Source organism: Cimex lectularius, unplaced genomic scaffold (assembly GCF_000648675.2).
Source record: "Cimex lectularius strain Harlan isolate CLEC.00 unplaced genomic scaffold, Clec_2.1 scaffold53, whole genome shotgun sequence".
Classification (NCBI taxonomy): Eukaryota; Metazoa; Arthropoda; class Insecta; order Hemiptera; family Cimicidae; genus Cimex; species Cimex lectularius.
Genome location: NW_019392659.1, coordinates 1,779,232 through 1,796,517, shown reverse-complemented (window position 1 = coordinate 1,796,517; position 17,286 = coordinate 1,779,232). Strand labels below are relative to the sequence as shown.

The following is a 17,286-nucleotide window of genomic DNA, read 5'->3' as shown; positions in this document are numbered from 1 at the left end:
CGTACGCTCTCAACGTTCGAGGGCGATGACGTTATATTTCACCCTCACGCCTCACCATTCACGCTAATAAATTCAAAACATATAGACACACAACTCATAAGACATATTATATACAATAAAAAACCCAATTTCCCCTAAAAAGCGGAACAGGGACCCAGAAACCCCCTGCAATGCTCGAGTACCATTTTCAGATTAGATGGCATGCTTACACGCTCCCTGTAGGGATCCAAGGCATGACATGTTTCCAGTATATGGGACACATCAAGCAACCTTTCTCTGCATAAGGGGCACCTGCGCGGGCTTTGGCCCAAGAGCAGGTGCCCGTGAACATTCGTTTGTCATAAACGTTTGATAGTATAACATAACACATTGGATAGAAAAATAAATCAGTTTTAAAAGTTTTATATCAGTAGAAATAAAACAAACAAAAGATGTCTCTAATACATTGGATAAAGATAAAATAAGAGACATAACTATGGCAATCATCGACGTATCAAAGAAAATATAAAATTATATAAAAACTATTCAACATAATATTACTCTAATACTGCCTACTATAACAAAGAGAGCACAGTTTAATCATAACATAAAAGATAAAAAACCTGGAGCTTGTCTGTGGTATACAAATGGAAAAATGGGCCTAGCTATAAGGCCCTCGTTCTCTACCACAACCACCCTTTTAGACAAAATATTAACCATATTAGAAACATATGTACTGAAATTACTAACAAACATCTAAATGGTGTTAGAGTAATCAATGTGTTGCACTATTAACACAATAATAACACGATCATATACCCAGGCAGCCCTGGAAGCTATTTATTCCTACGAGATAGACAGAAAAAACTGCCGGAACGGTTTAAAAAACCTAACCAACCCAACTCAAACGTGAAGGAATTTCTGGAAATGAGGCATCATAAATAATTGCAATCTTGAAAAAGAGCGGTAATCTTGGGTTGCTAGAAACCACAACAAGTAAGGTAAGCAAAACAAACTCCCTAAAATGATCAAAAGGAACAACGAACAAAGAGGAAATTATTTTCACAGGAAGTGTTTAACAATTCGAGATATGCTACTGTAAAATGTTAGTTTAAAATATGGACAACCCACAGATGACCAATGCCGTCTGTTAGATTGGCTCCTTTAATCTAATGAACCTATAACTCGATCCTTACGATCATCTTGGTCTGCCTATCATCGATGGCTTGAGGGATCAGACGTGGAAGACAAAATGGTCACTATACAAAGTAAATAATTTTTTAAAGTTTGATAATTAATGACCGGATTCCCGTGCGATTGAATTCATTGTTAATTTCAATGAAATGAAACCAAGAAAAAAAATTCGATTCACAGAAAGACCATTTTTATTCATATCATTATTATTATGAAACGAAGTTACACGTTTTGTTGTATATAATTGCATTATTTTCAATAATTTTCTTCGTTTTTTAAAATGGCTTGAAAGTGTTGGAGAAACGGATTGAGGGTAAAGTCGTTGGTATTATGCGCTACGTCAAGTTTTCACTCGAATTCTCTCTATTCTCTGACAAGAACTTTCCAAGGTTTTTTGTTCGACATCTGTTCAGCCCCACTGTATTTTTCGTTCTTATTTCTCAATTCCTCAGCATTTGTATGCGCCTGGCAGAACAACTAACCATAATGTCCGATGTTCGTGGTATGCACTTTAGGGTTAGAATTAACTCGGGGGCAACAGGACAAGTTACGGAAGTGCGATGTTCTCTTTTGAAACGCATTCTGGCTGACAAGAGGTATAAGCAGACAGTCAAAACTGACACAAAATACTGGTTTATGTCATGGTAAATTTCCAAAAAATAGTATTTCGTTGTTATTAAATTTTTACTATTTAAATTTTATTGTTTCTTAAATTATTGATTGATAATTATTCTTGTATACATAATTTGAAAACTTTAAAGCTTACATTTTGTCCTTTTCTAATTTTATATTTTTAAATATAATTGTAAATTTACATTTTTATTTGAAAATAAGTATAATCGATTTATTATTAGCGAGAATGGAGTGGCTTCAACTCCACTCCCGAGGAATATCGAATACTCTGGGGTGAGTGAGTGACATCTGGAGAGAGAAAGTAAGTTAATAGCGAGGGTGGAGTGTGGTCAACTCCGCCCCAAGGAATATTGAATACTCTGGGGATGAGTGTGTGACGTTTCGAGAGTAAAAGTAAGTTTTAGCAAGAGTGGAGGGGGTTAAACCCCGCCCCAAGGAATATCGAGTTCTGCGGGGTGAGTGTGTGACATCTGGAGAGGGAATGTAAGTTATGAGAGAGGGTGGAGTGGGTTCAACCCCGCCCCGAGAAATATCGAATACCCTGGGGTGAGTGTGTGACATCTGGAGAGAGAAAGTAGGTTATTAGCGAGTATGGAGTGGCTTCAAACCCGCCCCGAGGAATATCGAATACTCTGGGGTGAGTGTGTGACAACTGGAGAGGGAAAGTAAGTTATTAGCGTGTATGGAGTGGCTTCAACCCCGACACCGAGGAATATCGAATACTCTGGGGGAATGAATGTGACCAGACATGTATGTTTGCGGTGATGTATATATATGTATTAGATGTTTTGTTTCTATATGTTCTATGTTCATTCTGTTGTCTTCTATTCTGTATTTAACAACCTGATGTACAAACGAGGTGTTCTTGAATATCAACGTAGTATATATTTGAAATCAGAGAGTCAGCGAAAGAAGAGAAAAATAAGGACAACCCGCAGAGGGCCGGCGATGACCTCAGCTGTTTGTCAGCCCATAAACTTCCCACTTTATATATATATATATATATATATATATATATATATATGTATATATATAAAGTGGGAAGTTATATATAAGTTATATATATATAATTTGTACTACGTTAAATGGAAGTTTCTATTTTTCTACTTGCACAAAATTCCCGCCTTTGGTGACAAGTAAACATTGAAATTTGTTGTAATTTTAATCGTTTTTTTGTTTATTGTCTATTGCAAGAAGGATTAGGCTATTGCACTAGATATAATTCACAGTGTATTTGTGTAACCCAGGCCTTTCAGCGGTTGCCTACAATGCAATGTGTACCCAGGACACCGCCGGGGAATTCTGTTAACCATCCACGCGGAATTAAGTCGTTGTGTACCCACTTTCTAATTATTCATACATTGTTAGTGGATACTACGCGATCGACCGACGTTCGATGCCGATGTTCTTATTGGCTACTCACAGATACTCAATAAGTAAACAAATAGTTATATATCCTGTCACTCATTTTTACAACCTCTTCTTCACTTCTTCATACACTTCTTTCTAAGATATATGTACATAAATAAATATAAAACTTGTTAGAGGTGTTTGACTAGATGAATTGCAACACTTGTTATCACGTGTGAGGTTTGACACTGCCACCAACTAATAACTAACATTTGTTACAAGGATTTCTTAAAAACTAGTATCCCCGCTTGTTTATCTAAACCTTATAGTTAGTTAAATAAATAAATATATGAAAAAGGTACAATAATTAAATAAAATGTTTACATAAATAATCCTTTTATAAATAACAAAAAAATGTATTGCTGAAATCCCCACCGGGAATCCGGGGCTTATCCAGTTATAAAATCTCATTGTGTAATATATAAGAACCACTAATATAACTTTTTAAATTGCACAAATTGGTATCCTAGGCAGGCGACCTGTATTTTGCTCTGTGGGCATGATTTTGACTTTATCAAAGTCAAAACCATGACTATTAGCATGATTATATTTTGATAAGGCAGTTCTAGGTCTTTCTTCATCATCATAAACATAGTTATGTTGACGCACTCTTCCACACAGATATTGTTTGGTTTGACCATAATATACTACCGGACAATTTTTACATTTAACGCAATTCACAACATTTCATTTTTGTGAAGGAGGTTCTTTACATTTCAGTTTGGTATAGAAATTTACCTTATTATTGAAGAGAAGAAGTTAATACCTTATAGAAGTTTAATAACTTATCATTTTACTTATAAACTTTACTTATACTTTCGCCCCTTCTGTTTTTCTTTTAAATAACTTTTTAATTTGTGCGAAGTTTCACTGGCATAAGTTACAGGTTGATGAATCTTTCTTTCTGCAAATGGTATTCTTTCTCTATGTGTGTCCTATTTTCCATTAACCTATTATTCAGGGGTATAGGGTACCCATTGATTAATAGCATAGAGAGAGGTTTTTGTTTATTCTCACTTCGTAAACACTCACTCCTGAGCTTCACGGCCCTGTCAAGCAGGTTGCATATAATGTTGATCTTCATATGAAAGCAATGGACCGATAAAAAGTGTAAAAGCCTAATTGTGTTGTTGGGTATCATTCCTACATTCACATTTTTTTGCAATACATTTAAAGTACTAAAACAAATTCGCCGGAAACACGAACAGTGTTTCTATATTCTATATATCTAAATTAATTTTTATTAGTTAATTTCTATTAATTAATCTTTATGTAATGTATTGGTTAAAATTAAAAAGTCAATGCCACGAGCGGGATTCGAACCCACGATCTTCGGCTAAATACGGCGCTGCTCTAGCACTTGAAATATCGTGACTTGGACCCACTCCGGACGCTAACTTCCAACCTCAACCAAGCTCCTCCTATCGTGGGTTCGAATCTCGATCGTGACACTAACTTTTTCATTGCATCCTTTACATAAAAAAATTAATTTATTGAAAGAAGTAATTTGGTCAATAGACCACCAAATATAATGGATTTAATAAATTTTTAAGTTATGTTAAAATTTGTTAGCCGAAGGTCGTGGGTTCAAATCCCGTCCGTGACACTAACGTTTTCATTCCAACCAATACCTTACATAAAGGTTAATTAATTGAAAGATGTCATTTGGCAATCGGACCACGAAAATTAATGGATTTAATAGGTTAAATGAAGTATATATTCACTAAAGCTCTCCGTGGCCAGTTCATTTGTAGCCGAGAATCAAGAGATCACACGACATTTGAAAAATGGGAAAAAGGAGGGAAAATTCGAAAGGTTGGGTAGAGGTGGGAAGTTAGTGTCCGAGTGGATCGAAGTCACGTTAGCTCAAGTGGTAGAGCAGCGGCGTATTCAGCCAAGGTCGTGGGTTAGAATCCCGCTCTTGACACTGACTTTTTTATCTCAACTACAAACCTTAATTAACTGAATGATATTAATTGGTCAAGCGGACCACGAAATACAATGGATTTATTATTTAAGTTAATTTTTTCCCTAATGTTAATTGTTATAGTTTTAGTTTTTGATACCAAAAGTCTATAGGAGTTAGAGACAACAAAGCTTATTCTAGCCAACTTTCCATCAATAGCTAGAAAAAAAAAGTACGGTAATTAGAAAATCAATGTTAAGCAATGTAGACCCCGATACCACATAATCGAGAAGAATTCTTTACTTGATGAAACAAACTAAAATCTTCTAAGAAAACTTTCAGCAGAAGTTGGAAATAATTGTTTAAACTGGGTAATTCACTACTACGTCAAAATGAAAAAATCAAACGAAGGAAAAAAATTGTTTATCTTGTTTTTTAATGTAAATGAATACAGTGCGTAATTTGAATCAAGACGTTTCAATGAGGAGAAAACCGGTTCTATGTACCATCGACTAATTAACTTCGATCTTCTACTACGTCAGTCAACAACTAGGACGGGTCTTACAGGCAAGTTTAACACTTGCTGAGCCTACGACAGCCAGTTTGAAAACAAAAGCTTTCAGACAAATAGAAGGATGGAGTTTCCTTTCCACTCACCCTTTCTTGTCGAGCGTTCCTTCCGGGCAATGTCCTACTTTCTTCTTAACAAAGTTCAGAAAACAGGCTAAAAAGTGCATGAGAAATTTTTCAACTAGAGACAAGAGTGGTGCTACGGGGGATCAGTAGATAACAATTAAAAATCGTTTCACATCATCCTAGATTAATAAAAAGTAAATAATTTTAAAGGTTCATAAAAAATCATCTTGAAATCTTCAATTACAAGGAAGGACACCTTTAATCATTAATTGAATATATTAATGGTTATAATTTGCAGTATAATGCTGGAATACTCGTACCTTAGACCTATGAGGTCTTTCAATTGCTGTCTTTCAAACTTGGAACCGAGACACGTTGTAACCAAACAACTAAGCCTAAATGTTTTATCTCCTCGTAAATATGGCGTAGTGATGATACTAAACCTTCCAACTGTAGCGGTACTCAGACTAATATGATGATAACAGATTTAGCTAATAGGAATACAAATGCAAGAATGGCACAATTACACAGAAGACAAACACTTTGAGTGAGTAGAAATACTTTGATTGAATAGAAAAAATAATTTTGCATTGTATATATTCACTTTTTTCCTATCTGTATTTGTTAAATGTAAACAATGTTTGTAAATCCCAGTCCGTGAAGATGATCTCAATAAAGATCGAAAATGTTTTTCTGAAACCTACATCACACCAGACCGCATCTCACGATTTATGAATAATACTAGGAATACAGTTTGAGGAATTCAAACACACAGGACAAAAGTGGTTCCTCCCGCTGAAACTTGGTGGATTTTAGGGTTGGGTAATAATAGGCGTTTGGAATGTATTGAGAAGATGGCGCAGAACTTTCGGAATCGAGATCGGCTCAGTTGGTTGCCAAAAGGATTGTGGTGAATTCTGTGTTTAGAGACGTAATAAAGAGCCTTGACAATTTGTCTGAGGATAAGGAGGATTGGACGCACTGCATATTGGAAGGCTTGACGTACTCCTTGTGTTCTCAGCATGTTCAAGCTGGTTGCAGTAATGTTTTGTTTGTCACGATTGATTTCAGTCCTATGTCTTCCAAGTTGTTAAGCCTACTGTTAAGTAATAGTAAGTTTCTTAAGCCTTGTGTGGGGATTCCATACCACTACACTGTCTACGTACAGTACAACGGACCTGATTCGAATTGAAGCCGTTTCGTTTTTGTTCAATTATCAACGTTTCAGTTGATTGTATGACTGTTTTTGTACTTTTCTTCAGTCTTGTCTTCCACTTTGCACTAGGGATGAGCATCGATGGTCGATGTTCAGAAAACATCGATGGTAGGCTACCGATGTTCGATGTTTTCAACATCGATGTTACTGTGCGATGTTGTTTGGCCACCGATTGTGCTGTCGATTTTTATAAAGTTTTTCTGTTTTTCCTAATTGATCTCGCGGCCATTGTCTCTTCAGCCGGCGAGGAGGGTTCCAGGGTATTCGTCTGGATGCGAGGTTTCTGATGTGCTGATTTACGGTGGTTGGGAGGGTTTTGTGAAATTTGCGGTAACAGGAACGGATTTCATCTTGAATTTAAAAGCTAATATTAAAATTTGTTTGCATGAACGACAGTAATTATACATATTTAATGGATATTAACTTCTTATATACATATGAAAACACTGAAAACAGCAAAACTAGGCAGATCAAGTGATGAACATCGATGGTAGGCGACCGATGTTCGACGTTTTCAACATGATGGTATGTGCGATGTTTTTTGAGCATCAATTTTTGGATGTCGATGTTATATAAACTTTTTCCTAATTTCCAAATTTGTGAATAGGGAATGACCCGTATTCTTCTGATATGAAAGTGGCCTATCAGAACCTGTCAGTTCTTCAATTTTTTGCTTACTGGCACATATGTTCTTTCTGAACGTTTATTTTCCAATCCTGGACAGCTTATTTGGAAAACCAGAAATCGCTTAGAGGGTAAATTGGCTTTTAATCTGCGTTTTTCTAATTGCATTCCGTAGAAGTTGTGGTAGTGTTTCATTGTAAAATTTGGAGACATTAATTCTAATAAATTAAGGATATGGTTGATTTTAGTTACGTACGTGTTAAATCATTACCTTTTTTTAAGCAAGGGACGGAATGGGCTTGGGTATATTATGGAATTTTTTCCAAAGTATCGAAGAAAAACAGCTAGGTATTTTGAATAAAATTCACAGGCACAAAATACTTTCACAATAGACATCTTTTATTTAAAAGGGACCGAGATATCTATATACAACTATAGATGAAGCCAAAGGCAAAAATAATTCCTAATAGATTTTATTACCCAAATAAACATAATTTATTAATTTTAATTAATTAAACTTTAAGTAAGGTATTGGGTGACATAAAAAGATTAATTAATTGAATAGATTTATTTGGTCAATCGGACCACGAAACCTAATTGATTTAATAATTTATTAATCAAGTTCCTAATAAAGGTTCAGAAATGGCGAAGTTTGGAAAATTCGCTCATGTTTCTAAAGTTGCACATAAAAATAATGTATGCGTATGAAAATAATTCATGGTTTGAGTAATGAATTCTCAAAAAACCATCGATGTGAAGTCTACAGAGTCGATGGTCATACCACAATCGATGATGAAGTTCCGATGTTTAATCGATAGTTCGTTGTTTTTATCGATGCTCATCCCTAATTTGTACCACTGATAAACTCAAGGTATTCTTGAATGTTGGATATCGTTTGGATAAGATGCAGGTTAGAAGAGAAGTTTGCAATACCATACGGACATTTTGGTAATGATGTTATTGGGAATATAGTTAGCACTGTTATAAAAGTATATATGACAATGACGGGACTAAAAATATTTTGTTGAGGGACGCATGCATAGTCTAACACCGGGACCTCACTCTGAAGCTACGGTCAGTAAGCTAAGTAACACAGGCCCAGGATAAAGATATAAAGATTCGGTAGAAATCGTTCATGTTTATAAATTCACTAGTTTTCGTGGTCCGCTTGATCAATTAATATCTTTTAATTAATTAAGGTTTTTACTTGAGGTAAAAAAGTCAGTGTCACGAGCACGATTCTCAACCCCATCTTTTGAAAACTGGCAAAAAAGGAGGTCGAGGTCATTCAAAAGTGGGGTTGAGATGGGAATTTAGTGTCCGAATGGATCGAGGTCACGATAGCTCAAGTGGTAGAGCAGGGAAGTAGTGAGCCGAAGATCGTGGGTTCGATCCCGCTCGTGACACTGGCTTTTTTATCTCAACTAAAACCTTAATTAATTAAAACATGTTTATAAAGTATTCCGGGGTACCAGATCTTCTTTTAACGCCAGTATTTCCGAAGTAGATAGACGAATTAACCACTTTACATTAATTTTGAATAATCAGTATCTCGGTATGGCTTTTGCAATAAATGGCCCATTATAGACAACGTGTAAAATGTGATTCTGGTTCAATTATATACCAGAAATAATTATTTTACGCCAAATTCACTACATTTTAATTTTATTTTAGCATTTTTTCCTCTTATTATATCTAAATTTGTTATTATCGAGGCAGAAAAGACTAAATGTATTTGCTTAATATTTCTTCTTTGGACTAGGAACTATGGTTAATAACTACCTACTATTTTAATGTTACTCATTAACATAAATTTCTACAGATAAAAATAAAATGCGCTTTTCTAATAGTTGATGTTTTTTTTAAATCATTAAAATGTCAAATCATTTAGAAAAATTACCTGATACCCTGAGTCGCCGTCGGAGGAAGAGCCCCATCGGGCGAGTTTCGCACCTTGTCGAGACCCATTCACCACTCATGAAAGGATGGAGTCGCGGTGGTGCTGTCAGAATGGGCGGTGCCCGATTGCTGGATCTTTCGATCTGTAGGCAAACCTCGCATTCAGCAATCTGAAACAATAATAATAAAGCCGAAATTACTTCAAAGTGATTGGCAAGTTTAGTAATGAAAAGGAATCTTTAGATTTCTATTTCAACGTTTTCAACTGTGCTACTGGGCTAATTAAAGAGAACCTTTTAGTCTTAAAGGGAAATAATGGCCTAAAAGAGTCAGGCTGTTTTTGTTCAAGTTTGAAATGTTCAAAGGAATATTAGTGATTAATCGGGCACTCTAATTTAAGACGTAATTTTAAGCTCAGTGAAAGAAAAACACAAGCAAAAACTCCAAAATATCAAAGCAACATGGTCTGACGAAAAGGAGAGAAATGCAAAGACGTGGGCAAAGAATAGAAACTCGTTTTGATAAAATAAAAGAAAAATTGAATACTGAAACGGCACGAAGTAATTATAATTATGATTACATTTATTACTAATCTTATTTCTTGTTTTTTTTGTATAAAGGCAGGTTTGTAACAAACATTTGTTTATATTTAAATCTCTCCAATATGGTAAAGAGAGAAAGTTCATTTGAATGTAAAAGATAATCTCGTAACCTACTAGTCTGATTTTGATCAAATATTTTGGACGCGTTCCTTATCATAAAAATGACTTATACATAGTTTTGTCATGTGATTATTTCAGTATCAAGTTAAAATGTGAAATTGTATGTCAATAAATCAAAGCAGTTCAATGTAACTTCATGAGAAAAGTGAAGCAGGAGGAGAAGTGCCCATTATGTCGCACCGGAATACCCAAGTGAATGAAAAATTTAAGAAATTCGGAAAAAATTATGGGTGTTGTTACTTTCGTTTTTCCCTGTAATTTTTTTGCCCTTTGTAGATAATTTCAAAAGAATTTCCGGAATTCTCAAAGAATTTCTTGAATAGTATGGGTATTCCCATGTTTGTAAGGTGTTATCTTGAATAGAGAAATGTCGAGAAAGATCGTGACCGCCCCCTTCTTATCATAGCATGTTAAACGTTAATTTTTCAGCACTGCTGCTCGTGCCGATTCGTAGTACCAAAAATAAAGCTATAATAGTCCTTGAAGGTTTGTTGTTGTTTGTTATGGTTTTGTTTTGTGTTAAATTGTAAGATGCCAAAGTTAATAAAAAAGAAAAATTAATCAACACTTTCAATCAAAATGCTATATATGCACTCGAAAAGTACTAACAAATGACAAGCTTCAATTCGTACCGACATACCTAACTTGTATCCTAACGAATAACAGCCTACAAAAATTTCGGGTATGGAATGTATCTATTATGACTGAGAGTATAAGCACAGGTCACAAAATTAACAAAAGAAATGTATTGGTCTGATTTAATTAATGCGTATATAAGAATAAAAATATATGTGCAAACAAAAAACAGCTGTTAAATTCATGGCTGCCATGTTGGTTACCTACGCTCTGACGGATAGCAATATGACTATATTTTCGACCTAACATCCAACATTGGCCTTGGCCTGCTAGATCGAGCAATGTTAACTGGCCGATTCTTACATGTCTACGTCATCATTTTTCTCGATCTAACAGGACTTAACAGAGTTAAATTCAGGGGGGATTCCAAAAATTCCAACGGATTTGCCTTTTATATTTAAAACATTACCATTCCATTTTAAACTATCTTTCGCTAAACCGATTTATAAATAACCAGGACAAAGGTGTAAATAAGAGGGAAGAATGTTTTAGATAGAAGAATGATAGCAGACGGTGATCAAAAAATGTGTAATAAACCAAATGTGAATCAATAAATAAAGTTTCGATAGAAATGATAAATTTGCTATTATTCAAATTTTCGTACTACCCGAGCGAGACCGGGGAACGGTTAATGTTACATATGTGTATAAAAAAAGTTCCAGGAAGCAATTCGAATCGTCAGGACAACGCCCTCGTCTGTAAATGTGGATCTAAGCCACTTCCGGCCAAGGATTGTCTGTAAATGTGGAACGCCTTGGCCGTTCGAACCTTATTTCCGGAAGAAGGCAATCTCATTATGTTAGTATTGTGGCATTGGATAAAAGGAAGCACAGTTAAAAAGAAATAAGAGGTTCAATTGGAAATTCTTTTCGACCCTCTCAAAGACGGTATTCGAGACGCTACATGGCACACATGGCAAAGGAAAAATAATGCGCAATGAAAACAAAACAAGGTCGTTACAGCGTAAATACGAATATACTGTAACAAAGACAATTGACTTAGCAGCCAATAAATAAAGAATGGATGCAGCTCCTAACAAACCACAGGTTTTTGCGCAAAAAGCTGCAAAACCTAAAAGAAAAATACCAAAATTTGCATTTACACTGTTAGGAATTTTAAAAGTATTTAATCTTTTGAAAAAACAGGCCACATTATACCAATTAATTAATCGTTTTTTGTAAGGTTCATGGTTTAAATTCAAAAGCTTGTGCCACGAGTGGGATTCGAACCCACGACCTTCGGCTAAATATCCAGAACAACGCCTCATCTCAACCAACAACCGTTCGACTTTTCCCTTTTTTTGGCCGTTTTTCAAATGTCTTGTAATGAGGCGACATATGAAGTGGTCACGGGGACCTGTTAGTGAAGTCATAATTCGTTTTTCTTAGTAAATCCATTATATTTAGTGGTGTATTGATCAAATTACTTCTTAAATTAATTAATCTTTTCATGCAAGGTTTTTGGTTGAAATGGAGTTCAACGAGTGAGCGGATCGAAGTAACGATAGCTCAAGCGGTAGAGCAGCGTCGTATTTAGCTGAAGGTCTTGGGTACGAATCCCGCTCCGGTACTAGCTTTTTCATTTCATCCAAAAACATAACTGAAAAAGAATAATTAATTAAAATAAGTAATTTGATCAATAGACCACTAAATATAATGGAGGTTGCATTATGTTCACTTATTTTTTAATACAAAACGGTAAAAAGCATATAGACAATCTCAAATATGTATTATGTCAAAAATTGGAAAAGATTTTTTAAACAGATTTTTGGATTTAATTTCATCAGTTGTCTGTCAGTGAACAAAATTGCTAAAAATTAGATCAAAAGGACTGAGAAGGTGTACATGACCAAATAAATGAACGAAAAAACAAAATAATGAAGAGAGAAAACAAAAATAAAATAAAATGTAATTAATTGAAATAAAGATAAAATAGAAATTAAAAATACCATAATTGCCGTCATTTTTACAGTATTTAATTTTTTGAAATCACAATAAGAATTACATTTTTTTAAATTAATTTTTGATTATAAAGAAACCTAAAAACAGCATTTAAAGTCATACGTACAAGAACATTTTAAAAACAATTGTTTACATTATAGAACCTGAAAAATGTCATATAGTTGATTGGTATTAAATCTAAAAGGTTTAGAAAGAATATTTCTCAAAAAAGAATTTTGAGTTGGGATTAATGGATTTAAGTAACAATGACTGGTTCCACCCCATGTACCAATACTTAACTATATAAAACTATACATAATACTAAATATTAAAGTAGTTTTTTATATAATAATATATATAATACTATGTATAATGGGGGCCGTGGTAGCCGAGTGGTTAAGGCGTCAGACTTTCGGTTAGTCGATCCCGCGGTCGTAGGTTCGATCCCCACCGTCACCTCTAGACTTTTTCTGCCGCTTAAGGGGACCGGTGGCAGCAATTGAATGAAATTGACACGGCACTCATCAATGGAAGGAGCGGGATCGGATTTCAGCGACCCTGAATTTGGTCCCAACCCCCTTCAAAAATGAATTTTTTCGATGGAAGAACACAGGTACAACGGGGGCTCAAGTTCACTTTTGTTTTGCGAGCCCCCCCCCAATATGGAAATATGGAGCCAGGAATAAAGTTCAATAAGCTGTACAGCTCAGCCGTAGTGCTCAGGAGGGAACTCCTCCAGTCCCTGTTATTAAAAAAAAGTATAATAATAAATGTTATATAAAATAATAACTATATAAAAAAATAAAGAAAAGATAAACTTAAGTTCCTCTTTCATCGGACCAGACAGATCTGACCATAGTGCTGAAGAACGGTGGGTCTTTGGAATATTATTATATAGGATTAATAGTAATATCAAGACGCTGTTAGGAAATCATGAGCTAAGAGGTTTTGAATTATGGATGTTGCAAATAATTGTGTTTAAAATCTTGAATCTATTTTAAGGAGGGATTTGAATTTGATGCTTTTAGGATTGATGTTGATTAAAAACAAATCCCCCATTATCGTTTTAATCAAAGAAAATTAAAATAACATTTTTTCTCTAAACAAAAATATTTGGTAGTGAGGTTCATTTGAATAGTTTGAATTACCCTTTCTGCGACTAGGTGTTGTTTTAAAATTTGGCCTCAAATGTTTTTTCGACTAATATTTATTAAATCGGAATATTTTAAAAGAAAAAAATGCCTAGAAAATGATAAAAGCAATGGCAAATATTTGTGACATGATACACAATGAAAGACTAAATGTATTTTTTTTTTATTACATACTGGAAAATAATTTCCTTTGATGGAAGCCCGTGTTATTTTTTGTCGTGTTTATTCGACATTATTCTCTGTTTATTTAAGTCCGTCGAAAATTCAGGTGAAGGCATTTTCCCTCCAGTCGGTTTTACCCCGTTCGACCTCAGTTGGTACAACCTAGCAATTCCACCGTTCCCCTCCTCTTTGCATCCTCATAAACAGTGCTATCAAACATTCTTTTGTTGGGCCGTATCTTCCCTTTTTTCAACAGCACCGCCTTTCCACCCAGGCTTTCATTTTCTCACCAAATCAAAGATGCATTTTCCGATAACTCGTGTTTACGAATTCAATATTCGGTGCGCAAGAAAACGAAACTCGGATTGAATATTGCAGTCGGAACTGTAACGTTATCGCAGACTCCCTTGGGAAAGCCTGGCCAAGATTATAGAATGCAATAGCCATAATTTACGTTTAGATTCTGGTGATACCGTAAAACAAGTTTAATCTTCTTACCTTCGCTTACCAAAAACTAAACCAACAATACACGTTGCTATCTAAGAGTAAGTTTTATCATATTTCTCACTCCTAATAATAATAACTATAAACAATTAATGTAAAATTAATGAAAATTTCTATATTTTTATATTACATTTACTACCATTAAGCATAAATTATTTGGAGGTCGGGAGATGCGGTCTGGTGTGACTTAGGTTTTAGCTAAACATTTTCTTTATCGTGTCAACGTTTCGATCTTTATTGAGATCATCTTCAGGGTTCAGACAAAACAGGCACTCTCACCACGAAAACAAGCACTTTGAGCCGTGAAGATGATCTCAGTAATGATCGAAACAATTAATTAAGATTTTTCGTTAAGATAAAAAAGTCACTGTCACGAGCGGGATTCGAACCCACGATCTATGGCTTAACACGCCGCTGCTCCACCACTTGAGCTATCGTGACCTCGATTCACTCTGACACTAACTTCCCATCTCAACCCCACCTTTTGACTTTTCCCTCCTTTTTGCCATTTTTCAAATGTCGTGTAATCGGATTGGATTCTCGACGACAAAAGAAATGTCCACGGAGAGTTTTAGTGAAGTATACTTCATTTTAAATCATTACATTCACTAATTTCGTGGTCCGCTTAACCAATCAATATATTACAATTAATTGGTCAAGCGGACCATGAAATTAGTGAAATGATTTAAAATGAAGTTTACTTCACTAAAGCTCTCCGTGGCCATTTCATTTATCCCCGAGAATCCAATCCGATTACATGACATTTGAAAAATGGCTAAAACGAGGGAAAAGTCAAAAGGTGGGGTTGAGATGGGAAGTTAGTGTCAGAGTGAATCGAGGTCACGATAGCTCAACTGGTAGAGCAGTGGCGTATCAAGCCGAAGATCGTGGGTTCGAAACCCGCTCGTGACACTGACTTTTTATCTCAACTAAAAACCTTAATTAATTGAAAGATATTAATTGGTCAAGCGGACCACGAAATTAGTGAATTTAATCATCGAAACGTTGGCACGATAAAGAAAATATTTTCCTAAAACCTACGTCACATCAGACCCTAACTCACGACCTTCAAATAATCATCAAGTAACGGTCACTAAACACCATTATTAAGTATAAAGTAGTTAATAGTACTTTACACTGTAGTAAAACATAAAAAGCTTGATACGAGATCTAGCCCTGATAGATTATGAAAAACTAAGGTCACAATGGCAGCATACTATTGGATGAGAATATACAAAGAAAGACAGAATAGGAAAAAGTAATCGAACTGCAGACATACCATTTTTACTAAAACTATTAATAGACTTAATTCTCCGAAAGTATGGCAAAACACATAACAGGGTGATGAAATACATACCATATTAGAAGCGAAAAACATGAGCAAAAGAAATCACAAACCGAAAACCTTGAACTCCTTAAATCTTACCTTAAGCATACCATTCCTGGCAGAACTAGAAAACAATAACAGTATAAATTTCCTTGATCTAAAATCACTAAAATTGACAACAAACTACAGCTGGAGATATCCACAAAACTAACACCAGAAGATATATATAAGGCGACGCAAATTATTGATACAAAATGCCAGTATGTAAACATTATCTTATTGGTGGTTTATCTCAACCAATACTTTACATAAAGATTAATTTTTTGAAAGATGTTATTTTGTCAACAGGACCACGAAATATAACGGATTTAATAAGTAAAACGATGTACAACTTCACTAAAGCCCTCCGTGGCAATTTCATTTATCTCCGAGAATCGAATCCTGATTATAGGACACTTAAACAATGACAAATAGGAGGGCAAATTCGAGAGGTGGGGTTGTGATGGGAAGTTAGTGTCCGAGTGGATCGAGGTCACGATAGCTCAAGTGCTAGAGCAGCGGCGTATTGAGCCGAAGGTCGTGGGTTCGATTCCCGCTCGTGACGCTGACTTTTTTATCACGACCAATATCTTACATAATGATTAATTAATTGAAAGTAGTTATTTGGTCAATCGGACCAAGAAATATAATGGATTATTGACTAAAGTGAAATAAGAAAACAAATTATATCAATAAAAACCGAATAGAACACAAAATCAGAATATTATTAAGACAACACCTTAAAAAAGCCAACCCACTTTACAATAAAAGCGGAACACGCTATACTAGGCAAATGTGTAGCAAAATCCTTGGAACGAACAGAACGAGAAATAAAAGGCAGACTTGAAGTACATATACGATCATTTAACCACACTGACATTGCGATTCATAAGTGAGAACAGAAAACTTACACTAAGTATAAATTTACACCATTCAAAAATTAAAAAATAAAAGGGCTAATGATAACGGATGTCGATCGGAAGAATAAAAAAGTAAGATTTAATCTACCAATGACACTGACAGACGTAGATAACGGCGGAACACGTCCCCCGTTCCTTCTCTAGTCTTTTTTCTCGAACTAACCATTCCGAGCAAGCTCTTTCTACTATCTCACATCTCAATTCTCGACGTAGTCCTAAACAACGATAGCATAGAGACCGACTGGCTCCCTAATCCCTCAGCAGAGTGCTTATCAGCCTAGGCTGACAAGTGTCCTCGGGGAGCAGTGTTGAGGGAAGTACGAGTGTAACTGGGTGAAAAAACTCGAAGAAATTTGTCAGATGCGAAACGATTTATTACTTTTGATCT

At 35.2% G+C, this 17,286-nt stretch overlaps 1 protein-coding gene and 1 non-coding gene across 2 annotated transcripts in view; both read right to left on the bottom strand.

The window, feature by feature from the left end:
* Positions 1 to 17,286, bottom strand: part of LOC106669076 (protein APCDD1-like) — a 653,476-nt gene that overhangs the window by 21,645 nt on the left and 614,545 nt on the right. Inside the window, exon 6 of the mRNA XM_014398337.2 lies at positions 9,499 to 9,667. Within this exon, the coding sequence (XP_014253823.1) occupies positions 9,499 to 9,667 (169 nt within the window). The remainder of the gene's footprint in view (positions 1 to 9,498; positions 9,668 to 17,286) is intronic.
* Positions 14,981 to 15,053, bottom strand: Trnan-guu. The gene has a single exon. It is a non-coding gene; the product is annotated as a tRNA-Asn (tRNA).